Source organism: Hippocampus zosterae, chromosome 2, assembly GCF_025434085.1.
Source record: "Hippocampus zosterae strain Florida chromosome 2, ASM2543408v3, whole genome shotgun sequence".
Taxonomy (NCBI): Eukaryota; Metazoa; Chordata; class Actinopteri; order Syngnathiformes; family Syngnathidae; genus Hippocampus; species Hippocampus zosterae.
This window is the reverse complement of record NC_067452.1, coordinates 29,832,643-29,846,946: the sequence shown is the minus strand read 5'-3', so window position 1 is coordinate 29,846,946 and position 14,304 is coordinate 29,832,643. Positions and strand designations below refer to the sequence as shown.

Here is a 14,304-nt window from a genome sequence, read left to right as displayed (position 1 = left end):
TGCCTTCAGGCTCCTCCAGTTTACGCAAAATTAAAATCCATTAATTAAAAGATTTTTTGAAAACAATTCCACCCACTTGCGTTTTATATGTTCACGTATATTTTTCACACATTAAGCGCAAATCACCGAGTCTATACTCTGAGTTTAGAATCTTATTTGATGAGCAAACATTTCTCTCTTTTTTATTTCAGAATTATACGTCAGACCCAGATTTCTGCCGCAGTTAGACACCTTCATATTTCTTTAGCATACGAACAATAAATATATTCGTTTCATGTTTGTCAGATTCATGTCTTTTTTCGTTTCAAAAAATCATATGAAAATTTCATATTTACGACTGCTGTTGAAGGCACCGTAGGCCTCTTTCTCTAGTGGACACGCCCCCAAAGCGCGACAGCCGTACCTGGTGCTTGGCAACTAAATCCTGCTGATAGAAAATAGTGACCGTAGTCAGTATTTGGGACTTAAAATATTCAGGTATTGTTTTAATTGATTTATTCTGTATTTCTACTTATGGAGGGGTTGTTTTCTGTTGTTTTTAAAAAAAAATCGGAAGTCGTGTAAAGTGGTTCAAAGTTTTCGTTCCGTTCCTATTTAATATACAATAGAAGAAAAATCAAATGAAAGGCATCTTCAATTACCACAGTGATGGAGTAAAGACATTTTAGAAATTTTGAGAATGGTAGTTCGATTGTTTTGCTGTTTTTAAAAAATCAGATTTTTAATAAACTGATTTTGATTAAATGGAAATTAAGAACAATTTAAAGTTGAACACAGGATGGAATCTTTGTTCGATTGTGAGAATAATTCGCACTCAATTTAAAATAATATTTTTATCAAACCATATTGTTTTTACCTTTTCAGAAAATGGATTATTAACAAAAACATATATTTAAGTGATTGTTCATACAAAATGTAAAGTGTAGGAAATAAATGTTGAAATCTTCAAATGACAAATACAATCATTTTACTCATTCCCGGAATTCAATATAATGACATCACCATTTGACGTTCAACCTTAAATACATTTTTGCAAAAAGTTATTTTTAAGGAAATAATTTTAAAAAACAATAGATGAAAAGGAAGACATTAAATGCATGACAATTTTTTAACACAAAATATACAAAGAGGATTTTTTCTGATATGAAAGGAAACCAACAAAGTTTTGAAAACAATATCATGACTAATTCATTTGGCTTTTGAAAACTCAAACATATAATCCAAAACTTGCTAAGATTTTGGAATGTCAATGACATTATACAGTTAAATCCTGGCTCTAATTTCTGCTTCTAGTCCAGTTGCACATGGACATTTTTGTCCAAGCAATCCTCCACGACTAAATTATTCTTACGCCATAAAAAATGAACACCTCCTCATATATCGGACTTTGATTACAAATAATTCTGCATTAATGATTGAGAAATAACGGAAAATATAAATTTCTAATTTCCCCCTTTGATTGGCACAAAGTTTCCAATTGTTTCAAGTAGTTTCTACCTGTGTGTGTGTGTATGTGTGTGTGTGTGTGTGTGTGTGTGTGTGTATGTGTTTAAATATCCTCCTATGGTGGAGGTAACAAACAATTATTGTGGAAAAAAATAATTGGCAGGGAAGTAAAAGAATACATGTATTTGTTTTTAATTACAATGCTGATATCTGCAAGGTGAAACTTCCATTCTGCTGAAACAGTCTATTTTGTTTGTCTTGCACATAAAGATCACAAACACGTAGGCATGAGAGGAGGGATGTCAGAGTGCGGTGAAGTCCAAAGAGTGCTGCCCCTCCTGTGAGCGACAGAGAAAGAAAACATGTAGAATTTATTCGACATTATTTCATAAAGTAGCTGTGCGAAATAAAAGTACAGTATATGAATCCAAAAAGACGCTAGCGACCATCATGAGGATAAGTGGATGGATGGATGGATAATGGGAAAATTGGCTTTCTGGCATTTTCAAACAACAAATAAGGGTTTACAGGCCTAATTATTCCTTCTCTGGTCCCTGAACTCAAAGATATAAGTAAAAAAACAACAACAACAAGAACTCAGCTTTGTTGTGCTAACGAAAAGTACTGTTTTGCCCCAAAAATACAAATTGTTTTTTTTGGTTCTCTCAGCGTCTGACCTCTATTGCCTCGTTCTTTTCAGATCGCATGTTGCTGACTGCAGTGTCGTTCCAATCACACAATCAAACACATTAAATGAATTTTAGTCTGCTTTTTCTGAAGAGTTCAAACTTGGCAAAAGGACTGTCCTCGATTGCTCTTTTTGTTTTTTTACTTTGTCATATTCTTGTCACATCACTTATGTGTCTTTATGTAGTCTAACGGCACTGATGTCAGTGCTGAACTGAGGAAAAGCGAGACACACCCTGCTCCAGTGCTGTCGTCACTCGTCACAGGTATTAATGTATTTAATCCTTCATTACATGAATATTTTTGTGTGTGATGATGACAAAGACAATTCTTCTCCTTGTCTGACAACTTTCGGCTATGCAACCGGCAACATAATGATGGCATTGAATTTCTGTTCTTCTTCGCTGCAGCTTCCACAGAAGCTCCTTCCGTCCCTCACCTCTCTACTGAGCAGGTCCTCATCAGTCGTGATGTCTTCCAAGCAAGTCTCCTGATAGGAAAGCGTGGTGAGCTCCCGAAAAATAAAGCCCTCACATCTGTGTCTGTTTAAGGTGACTCTTCCTCCTGTGTCATTCCATCTCACCTTTGTCCTCGTACCGTCTTTCTGCACGCGTCTAACCGTCCTCATAAACACACACAGGTGCACGTCGCCGCACTCAGCCCCTCCTTTGCTACAATTAGGTCACATCTGGAGTTTGTTTGCTCGCCAGCAAAATAACCCGCAATGCCCTCAAAATGAGGACGTGTATGTGCGTGTGTGTTTTTGTTTTTTTATGAGTTTTGTTTTGTAAAACAGTTGGGTGGCTTGCTTTAATGGAGACTGGGTGATGAACAGCCACTAAATGTTGGTCAAATGCTGCGGTTACACGAGGAGGGATTGGATGTCACTGTTACACGTATACTCTATGGACAAAACTATTGGAACACATGCCATCTATTGGAAATGAAAAGTGAAAAAAAACTTTTGTGTTGTTCTCTGTATGCATTTTCAACAGCTTCCACTCTTCTGGAAAGTCTTTCTCTAAGATCTTGGAGTGTTTCTTTGGGAATTTTTGTCCATTCGTGTGGTCAGTGGTACAGATGTTGAACATGAGAGAAACTTTGTACACGGAGAAAACTAAAGGCCTTTTCCAAACTGTTCCCATTAAATTGGACACACCAATCCATCGATTTTATATAACGTTTGCTTTTTCAGTATCACAAATAGACAGTCTTTCAATTTCACACAATTGCAAAGTTGCAATGCAGCCTGCGTAGTTTTCACAGATGAACCAATACACTATCAGGGACAATGTCGGAAGCACACAATAGTCCAAAGTTGCTTGCTAAGATCAAGAATTAAGACCCAAGGACAACTGACTGTTGCAGCCCATAATTGTAATTCATTGATGAAATTTAATTTACTGTGATTGGATGGCGACCAGCCCAGCGGGTACCCCATCTCGCTACGAAAGTCAGCTGGTATAAACCCCAACGTATCCATGACCCAAATGAGGATAAGCGTTAGAGATTACGGATGGGTGGATAAACTAAGCCAAATAAAACTAACTTCATCAAAAATAAAACATCCAAATAGAGGACCCAAACAAAGAAATGACACATGGCATACAGTATATACAGTGGTTCAGTTAAAAATGTACAGTATTATTTGCACGCTGTGCAAAACACAGTCACGGGCTTGCGCATTTTTGATAGTTATTTTTTTATTATATTTTTATTCATTTAATTTTGGTTTGTTTGTGCAGCAAGGCAGAATAATGGTGAACACGTCTGTGTCATTGTTGAGAGGTCCTGGGTTCAAATCTTGCTTCAAGTTCAGCTCCTTTAAAGTTTACCTCTTGTCCTTTCAAATAGTAGAACTAGCCCGTACGCAAGCGTTACAAAACAGGTAAAATCATACAGTAGTCTAATGTCTGCTGACGCGTGAGCATCTGAAGTCTATCTTAGCCCAGCACCGTCTTTTCCGTCATGAGGTGGACCATCAGGTTTCATCGGGGGCTCTGCAGCATGTTGATAAGGATGGGTGGAACGTTTTTATGGGTCTAGTCCAGCGGAGTCACTAAAACGCCACCTGCTGGGTGGTAGATGACTAGACTGGATCACCATTAAAGCTAACAATAGCCTTTTCATCCTTGAAGAACACATGGAGTGAATACCACGGACAAAGGATACATCATAGTGTCGTGTTAGCCTCTAAATCCACCTGTCGAGCTAGCTTATAACTCATTTATTTGGAACATTTTTTTTTCACTCCTGAGCTCCACCAATTGTTGCCAAATGTCGCTTAACCCACTGTTGTCTAAGAGATGAAGGATCGAGGCAAAAAGAACAAAACTGGTGTGTTGTGATGTCTTGCCTTCAAAAAGACTCACTGAACACGTTGACGTTAGCACCGATACTCATGCTTAAACAACACGAGGGGCATCCTGGCTGCTCTGTCATTCGGCTACTTTAGGCCAAGTAAGTGGGCTGTAAATGGTTCCCAGTTGCTTTCCGGTTGCCACTAACATTGTCAATATGGTTGTTTGCACTGATAGACAAGTATCAGCTGATATTCGGCATTTTTGCAGCATGTCGGTATGATCAGACTTTTGGGAAATTCTAACAGATGGTCAGAGATCAATTAAAAACTGGATTCTTTTGGCACTGCATCGGAGCCAACATGCTGGAAACTTCCTGCACTTTGTTTCTTTTGTTTTTCACTTAAAGGATTAAAGATGTGAAACATTAACATTTCCGTTAGAGTGAAATTTGAGGGTGACACCATGGCTAACTAGTTAGCACATCCACTTCACAAGGTCAAGGGTTCTCCTTGCGCCTTTGTGGGTTTTCTATGGGTAATCCGGTTTCCTCCCACATTCAGAAAACATGCATGGCAGGTTAATGCAACTGTCCCTTGGTGTGATTGTGAGGGCGAATGGTTATTTGTCTATATCTGGCCTGTGATGATCTGGCATCCAGTTCAGGGTGTTCCGCGCCTACTACTTAAGGACAGCTGGGATCTGCTGCAGCACGCTCGCGACCCTCGTGTGGATAAGCGGCTTGGATAATGGATTGATGGACTGGTGAAATTTTGGAAAACATATTTAATCTTGAAAGCTGTATGAGGCCATTCATTTTTGGAAGTATTCATTTAGCTTTCTAAGATGTGCTGTTGTTTTTCTTTGGGTTTCAAACAACTATTATTATTATTATTGTGAAAAAAATTAACAATCACCTTTACAAGTTGCAAATCTGAAATGCTATTTAACAAACTGTATGCTTGAATGCGTACAGGATACTCTCATCACATCTAATTGTTGAAGTTTTGATACAATTCAAAATCACTAGCAGTGACGATTTAGCACATTTTACTTTGTACATGTTGCTCATCCTGTCAAATGAGGCATCCTTTAGTGGTGGAAAAATTTATTGGTTAAGAAAAAAAGCCTTGGTATAGCAGAGAAATCGTCTGCCAAATAGCATTGTTTGTTAGATATCCAGTTTAAGGCATTCAGCGTATAGACTACAATGGTCATTTATTTGCATTAGTTTTTTTTGTGTCGTTAATTCACCTCAAGAAAATTGCCCGCTGCTGCCCCCTAAACTCCTTTCAAGAAGACTGAGAGTTACGTCTCTCTGCATTGTTATCACTACTGTCATCTCAAACAATGAAAAACTGTGTGTTGCAGGGGTGGGGGAGGAGTATGCACAGGAAAGGAGGGAAAAAACAGCCAGCTGCCGAGCATCACAGAGGAGGAAAAACAAGAGTCATTGAATGCAAAGAAAGAGAAAGTTTGACACTGGCTCATCATGGATTGCATTCAACTGCTTTCAAGTCAACCAATCAATAAGGAATGTCAATCATAAAACCTATTTGATGGTATCACACTCAAGTCTAAATTGAGTCACTCTACATAAAAAGCAAATCTATCTATCTATCTATCTATCTATCTATCTATCTATCTATCTATCTATCTATCTATCTATCTATCTATCTATCTATCTATCTATCTATCTATCTATCTATCTATCTATCTATCTATCTATCTATCTATCTATCTATCTATCTATCTATCTATCTATCTATCTATCTATCTATCTATCTATCTATCTATCTATCTATCTATCTATCTATCTATCTATCTATCTATCTATCTATCTATCTATCTATCTATCTATCTATCTATCCATCCATCCATCCATCCATCCATCCATCCATCTATCTATATATATATATATATATATATTTTTTTTTTAGGGAGCCTCATCTATCTGTTAGGCTGCTCCCATTTAACATTCCGGCCATGTGTTGCCATGGTTATCCAGCATAGTGAGTTTGGGCATTTTGAGGACTCATACGCAGATGTGAGGCAAGAGTAGCTGGGAACGAACCACCATAGTCGTATACTTAAGGCAGTGCAATGCAAAACAGAAATGTGTTGTTGTTGTTTATTGCATTTTGATTTCATTCCTATTGTAATGTGGAAACGAGCACTGTATATTAAAGTTTTGGGGTGGACGAGCAAAAAGTACAGTGCAGGACAGCGCATTAAAAACGATGAAATCAAAGGAACAAATGGACAACAGGTTGTCGTCATTATCATTGAATGGTCACTGGAAAAAATACTTGATTTTTTGGGGGGAGGGGGAATTTCTTGGGGGTAAAGTTTGTATTATTTTCCAACACACTGACACATGTATTCCCAAAATATCAAAAAGGAAATGTTGAAAAGTTGTTTTGCTCAACCTTCTGACCTTAACAGTAGATTAGTCAACAATTCCTGTTATTTACAGGAGCAATGTCCATCCATGCATCCATTTCCTATAGTCCTTGTGAGCTGCAGCGTCTCTCAGCTGACTTTGGCGAAGAGGCGTGGCACACCCTGGACTGGTCGCCGGGCCATCACAGCTGCTGTATATTGAATATGAGAAAGTACATTACAGGAAAACCGTGGACTTAGTAAAATGACCACACTCTCATTTCAGTATTTAATAAATATACTGTATTTTGACAGAAGAAACTAAGATATGAGTTTAACTAGAAATAATAGATTGAATACAATATTATTTCAGTGAGTTAAAGTCACAAAAGAATCCGACTGAGGTTGTTTGTTTCTGCCTGTTTTCTCACTAGTTGTACTTGTAATTGATGAATGTTTTGTTCAACCACACTTGTTTTAATGAGAGAGTCTGTAAAATTGAATCAAAACGTAGAGTATTGTATACTTTTTTTCTCCGTTTACAACGGAACCAATAGTATGCTTTCTGACCTGCAGATGGCAGCACATACCTTAACAGTCTGAACCGTCTCCACACCATCAACCAAACAAAGAAGTAAAAGTGTACGCATTGCATTCTGGGATATGTTTTGGACTACAATGGCGGCGTGGAAGCGACAGACTCACCCTCTCACGCTGGCCGGTTTTCTTTGTTCATTCTTTCAACAAACTTGTCTGGCGGCTACCCAAGAACTGCAGTGGGATGATAACGGATATGTCTTGTACTGTCCGTGCATGGGTAATAAACGGTTTTAATTTAAGGCAGTTTTTTTAACTTTACACCATTACCCATCATAGTTAAAACCTATTGTAATGACAGAACTTTTGGGGGGAATAAAACATTTTTTGTAACAATACATCGAGGCCGAAAGTTACATTTTAGTTCCACTATACATTTTACATTCGATAAAACAAAATATTCCGCGAACATTGGAACGTGTTTCTGTGTTCAGGTCGCTTTGGGAACCAGGCAGACCATTTCCTGGGTTCTCTGGCTTTTGCGAAGATGTTAAACCGAACACTGGCAGTCCCTCCGTGGATTGTTTACCGGCATCACAGCTCGCCTGCCACTAATGTAATTCTGTTCTCAATTTGCTGTCGTGTCTGATCCACGGAAAAAGCACTTGAGTGTAAAAGACAACATGAAGAGACAATGAAATATGAAGTTGGGAGAAATGATCTTGCCATGTCCACAATTATTATTTTTGCTTGCTTTGTTTAGTAACCTTTACAATACATATACATTCATGAACAGTTGGAGGATGACTTATGGGATACCTTTGTAACAAGCCACGTAGGCTCTACCTTTTACCTTTACTTTACTTTACTTGGGTCATTCCAGTTTAAAGAATGTCTACAAATCACTTTAGTGCATAATGTTGTGAGTTTTATGAACTATGATTTTTTTTTCAATGACTATTCATCTAGGTCCATGTTCCATACAGCGAGTTCTTCAAACTTGAGGCCTTGTCGGCCTACCATCGCGTGGTAGCTTTGGAAGTCTTCATGATGGAGCTTGCTGACAAACACTGGCCTGTAGGACAGAGGAAAGCATACTGCTTTGATGCAGCAGCTCAACGGAGTGCAGATGGACGATCCTGTCCCATGAAGGTGAGGGTACAGTGGAACGGCAAGCTTGTGTGTTTAGGTGTGGATGAGGAGGGATCCCAAAACATAAACACATAAAGATGAATAACCCTGAACCTTTAAAAGAGGCTTAAAATGTCACATGACAATAATGTTCAATCAATATGACTAAAAGAGAACAGCACATACTTAATATCTCCACCAACTATCAAGTCAAATTACTTCCTATGAGGATATTTTGAACGCTAATTCATTAAAACCTGAATTAAGACTCTCGTTCCCCAACCAGAAGTAAAACAGATTTTGCACTGACCTGTGAGAGACTACATGGTCCTATGGGCAAATATAAGAGTAAGCAGTCGGAGAAGTGAAAACTTCAAATAATTCTCCTGCATAGTGACTAATAATGGAATGATCCCAGTCATGTTTTAAGGACCTCGTTTCAAAGGTGGGGACAGAACAGGGCTATTAATGGTCCAAGTTCTCTTCATGTTTACTGTACGTGGTTTCTGAGTGAGTCATTTGCTTTGGCATTTTGTGAAATGGACTCCAACGCTGCCCTCTAGTGGTCCGTCCATCACCTCACATATCACTCAGCTCATCCGCGTGCTTCTTTCAATTTTACTGCCCGTATGACCGCGTGACTTATTTAATTGTGTCGATGTTAACATGTGGAAACACAATTATCTACCTTCTGCCGTCTAGTGGAAGAACATTTAATTGTTGAGCTTTTTATTTCATTTTGCGGGCAGTCATAGCTACAAAAAAAGAGTCATGCATAAATAATAGTTTTTGAACCATTGAAGAGAATTTGGATAACGTGCCAAAGCATAGTTGTTAACTGCTCCAATGTGTGTGGATGGTTCTGCTCTTTTCAGGATGGTAATCCATTCGGTCCGTTCTGGGACTATGTTCGCGTGGAATTTGACGAGTCTGTGTTATTTGGTGGTATTTCCTTCAGTGCATACCACCAGCAGCAGTGGATGGAGAAGTGAGTATGCCTTTTATTTGACTTTCATCAATGTTGTGAGCCGTGATAGGAATTGATGAATTGTTCAATGAGAACTCTTATCACTTGTTTAGAATTCTTTGTGATTAATTGTGTCTTCAATCTGGTGAGTGGTTGACTTGGCTGCAACTAGCAAAGGTGCTGTTGATTTATTTTAGACAAGAAACTTGGGTGCGGGTGATATTGTGTAACTGCATAATTACAAATGGCTCTCCAACAGACACATTTTCAGACAGATAAAAAAAACAAAAACAAAGATTGATATGTTTAGCTTAGGTATGTTGTTTAGGTTAAAAGTTGATGAGTAGACAGCCACGCCGGTAGAGATTTTAACAAACCTCTTTTCAAAGTGTGTAGTACCTGTCAAACCATCTATTGATTTTTATTTTCCTCATAGTCAAGCATGACGACTAGTGAAATGTTCATCCCGTGCTTTCATTTCTTTGATAAATGCTCCTCAAGTGTTGTTCTCAATTAAATTAGTCACGGTTCCAATATCACCCTTCCCTTCCATGGTCTGTAGGTTCCCACCCAACAAGCACCCAGTCTTGGCCCTGCCTGGAGCTCCTGCCCAGTTCCCAGTGGTGGAGGAGCACGTTAGCCTGCAGCGTTACGTAGTTTGGTCTGACAAGATGGTGGCAGAGGGACAGGAACACATCGCTGCCCTCCTGACTCGGCCCTATGTTGGCATTCACTTGAGGATTGGCAGTGACTGGGTGAGATGCCGTTTGAGGTTCGGCTCCCACGAGCATTTGACTACATTGTACAATGTTCTTTAAAAAAAAAAAAAAAAAAAAACACTGAGGCTACGTTTACATGATGATCATCTGAACAGAAGATGCAAAAGTGGCGACTGTTTTCCACTTTTTATTTTATGTTTATATGAGCCTTCATCATTGAAACTATGCATGCATACGGTTACGCAAGGGTGTACGGCAGTATTTTGGAAGGTTGCTATAAACACGGATAATTTTGTATCTGAAAATGTATCACCATGTCTTCTTTGTGCTGCCTAAAGCAAAACGCCTGCAAATTGCTGAAGAGCGGCGATGCGGGGCCCCATTTCATGGCCTCCCCTCAGTGTGTGGGCTACAAGCGGCAGACGGCGCTGCCCCTCACCATGACCATGTGCCTGCCTGACTTGGCCGAGATCCGCAGGGCCGTAAAGCTGTGGGTGGAAAGGACTTCGGCTCGCTCGGTCTACATCGCCACCGACTCGGAATCCCACCGCAGCGATATTGAGAAGCTCTTCAAGGGAAAGGTGATGAAACTTCCACTTTCTCATTCCAACTGGCTTACAGTATGTCTGTCACACCGCTTTCTGGAATGATTGTAAAATGTGTACATAGTAGTTGATCATGTACATGTTCCACAATTTCAAACTGTTGCTTTGAATTTCTTCTTGAGGGATTCAATAAAAATGTTGTCATCTCTTTGCAGGTCAAAGTGGTGAGTCTGCGGCCTGACTCTCCCCAAGTGGATCTATACATTTTAGGCCAAGCGGACCACTTTATTGGGAACTGCGTCTCATCGTTTACTGCCTTTGTGAAGAGAGAAAGGGATGTGCACAAACTTCCCTCCTCCTTTTTTGGCATGGACCAATCTGGGCATGGTGAACCAGTCTGCACCAGTACTCAATCTGCATCAGAAGTGCTACGGCAACACCACTTGGACGAACAATATTGCGGAAATCCAGAACTGCCTCTGTCCTCGAGCTGCAGCAAAGATGTGAACTAAATCCACCCGTATTTAAAAAAAAAAAAACTGCAGAGAAATAAAAGGGAAAACTACTCTCAATAGACACTACACAGGGGAACATTGCTACGCGGTCAATACAAACGGTCACAACAGAAGTAAACCCAAAGATAAATATGACGCAAATGGTGCGCCTGTTTTTGAAGTGGATCTACCACGCGCTCGGTTGAGCATTCAATAAGAGCTCAACAATAGCTTGACACTTTAAACTAGTGATTCCCAGCCGCTGCACCGCGGTGAAAGAGCGTCACACTTTAAAAAAAAAAGATCCACTTTTCACTCAATTGGTCTGAAAAGTATTCACACATTCCAAATAATGTGTCAGTGTTCCGCTAGCTGTGTGTGTCATTAGCATTTTGCGACAGACAGAGCAATTACATGCGCTTCCTCTAGATGGCAGAGAATAGAATTAACCTGCGGATCCACATGTTGCCATTCATTCAACAGAATAGTTTGAAGCAGGGGCATCCAAATTTTTTGCTTCGGCCTCCGAAGCTATTAGGAAAAAATCGAAAGTGGTAGGAGTCATTTTGATATTGTCGTAAAATATTAAACCATTAATACAATGAATGAAACGATTGTGTATTATAGTTATTTTAGCGTGTTTGTTGTTGTTGTTGTTTGCTTTTGTTTAGTTATTTTAACACCTGTTAAAGGTGTCAAGACCCACATCCCAGAGGAACTGTTTACATTCAGAACCAAATCAAAAAAAATTGGGAATAAAATGACAATTTTTAAATGAGTGTTTTCTTGAGGACCTTAGTTATTAATTACGGTAGTCATTAACCTGATATGTTCACAAATCATAACCCTTTACACAGAAAGCATAATGTGGAGTATTGGACTTATGTCCTGACGATCATGTTTCATAATGTGTTATTGAAAGGAACACGTTTTACAATAATAGTCTTTTTTTTTTAAACCCTAGTTAAAATGTTGCCAAACAAGTTTGGCAACATTGCCCAAACTTGCCCCACAAAAAAAAGTATATCGTATTTTCTTTTTCCACATGTGACGCTTCATTGCACAAGAGGACGATGAGATCCAGTCAAATCTGACTTGAAAATGAAAATAATAATAATGATGCAAAGCTTGATTGACACTGTTCCAGAGGTGTTAACTGACCAATATGGAGCAAATATTGTCGTTTGAAATACATCATACTGAGCTGTTGCTCAGTACAGTACCTCATATAGCAAAATTGATGGCAAAAAAAGACTTACAATTATACATCACTGCAAACTAAAAACATCAATAAACGTTGTATATAATGCAGGTGCATCTCAACTAATTAGAGAATGTGAGTGTGTTTTTTAACACACACATGCATACAGTGTGTATGTATATATATATATATATATATATATATATATATATATATATATATATATATATATATATATATATATATATATATATATATATATATATAACACGATTAAAACTTGCAGCTAATCCCCATATTCATCGTTTTAGGAAAAATTATGTAGAAATTGCCCTTCTGAAATGTTTTCCTATTCCTATAAAATAATGATTTACACGTTTTAAATTGACTTTGTTATGGTATGCACACGAATTAAGACGCACGTGATGACACTTGATTACAAAAACAAATTATGTTATGTACATATATGGCCAGTAGAGGGCGGCATAAGCCCACTTGTATTATTCCGCCCATCAGGGGCCTAATTTCTTGCAGTACAAACTCACATACATTCATATCTGACTTTTGGATTGATCGATAATTATATACAACGAATATTATGGTAAAATAAATCCACCATTATTTACTATGGTCCGTGGTTGAAGCCGAGCGAAGCCGCCGCTGTCTGAAGTGTTGCTGTGGGCTCGTCTGGAGACGTTGCCACATCAAATATTCATCCCCTACAAACTCAAGCCTTCAATAATTCTGAAAGAAGTGTGCTCAGAGAGATCCCCTTTCATCCCAGGCAAACAGCATACCTGGACAATGGAAGCAAGAGAGCGTCAAGAAGTGGAGGGGAGGCGGGGTGTTACTGTGGGTAGACGAACATTAAAAAATACCCCAGCACATTCTTCATGAGCTTGCTGGCAAACGAAATCCATGGAAACTGGAGAGAAAAAACACAGTGTGGCTCAAAGCAGTGGCAAGGTCTCTCTTCCATTAAAAATGCAATTTAAGGACGGCACAAAACTTCTGAACAAGAATAAACATGAAGTGCATGACGTGTGAAGCGCCATAAAGACACCTCTGCCATCCAGTGGTCATTGATGATATCTTCCTTCTGAACCGCTTTATCTTCACTCGGGTTGCGGGTGGTGGGATCCTATCCCAGCCGTCTTCGGGCAGTAGGCGGGGGACACCCTGAATCGGTTGCCAGCCCATCGCAGGGCACACAGAGACAAACAACCTGCACACCCACACTCACACCCAGAGACAATTGAGAGTGTTCAATCAGACTGCCATGCATGTTTTTGGAATGTTGGAGGAAACCAGAGTACCCGGTGAAAACCCACGCGGGCCCGGGGAGAACATGCAAACTCCACACAGGGAGGCCATAGCTGGAATTGAACCCGGTACCTCAGCACTCGTGAAGTCGACACGCTAACCACTGGACTACCGGGCCGTCATTGATGATATTTTTTTCATAGTTTTTCACAGGTTTTTTGGGGGGTAGTATTTGTGTACGTGTATGTGTGAAGAACTATAATGTGCAGTTTTACTACCAAATTAGTTTGTACTCACAACGCTGTCAATATGAAAAAGTTCACTACAACAATGCTAGAGGTAGCATCAGACTTTAATGTTTCCATTTTTAAGAGGCAAACTGGAAAAGTCAGGACCAACTTAATACATACATCCTTAACATGTCACAGCTAAATGTATTTGTTTGTATCAAATTATTTTGATGATCTAGTTCAAATGTTTGATTTCATCCCCATCCAAAGTAGTACTTTTTGCTTTAATATAATTTGCAAAAATATAATTTACTCGAAAAACTTTTTGCTTCTTTTTTTTCAATTGCTCCTTTTCCACTTTGAATCAAATTTACCTATCCTTTGTTCATTTCCCCTTTGGTC

At 39.1% G+C, this 14,304-nt stretch overlaps 1 protein-coding gene across 5 annotated transcripts in view; it reads left to right on the top strand.

Annotated features, from left to right (window-relative positions):
- Positions 1 to 364: 364 nt before the first annotated feature.
- Positions 365 to 14,304, top strand: part of pofut1 (protein O-fucosyltransferase 1) — a 404,965-nt gene continuing 391,025 nt past the window's right edge. Inside the window, exons 1-10 of one of the 5 annotated variants that reach the window (XM_052059507.1) lie at positions 365 to 477; positions 2,321 to 2,399; positions 2,544 to 2,639; positions 7,392 to 7,457; positions 7,847 to 7,968; positions 8,322 to 8,504; positions 9,359 to 9,471; positions 10,013 to 10,205; positions 10,508 to 10,750; positions 10,930 to 11,987. In XM_052059507.1, the coding sequence (XP_051915467.1) occupies positions 7,900 to 7,968; positions 8,322 to 8,504; positions 9,359 to 9,471; positions 10,013 to 10,205; positions 10,508 to 10,750; positions 10,930 to 11,226 (1,098 nt within the window). In that variant the 5' untranslated portion in view covers positions 365 to 477; positions 2,321 to 2,399; positions 2,544 to 2,639; positions 7,392 to 7,457; positions 7,847 to 7,899 and the 3' untranslated portion in view covers positions 11,227 to 11,987. The other 4 variants (XM_052059506.1, XR_007961526.1, XR_007961525.1 and 1 more) reach the window with 4 other exon arrangements.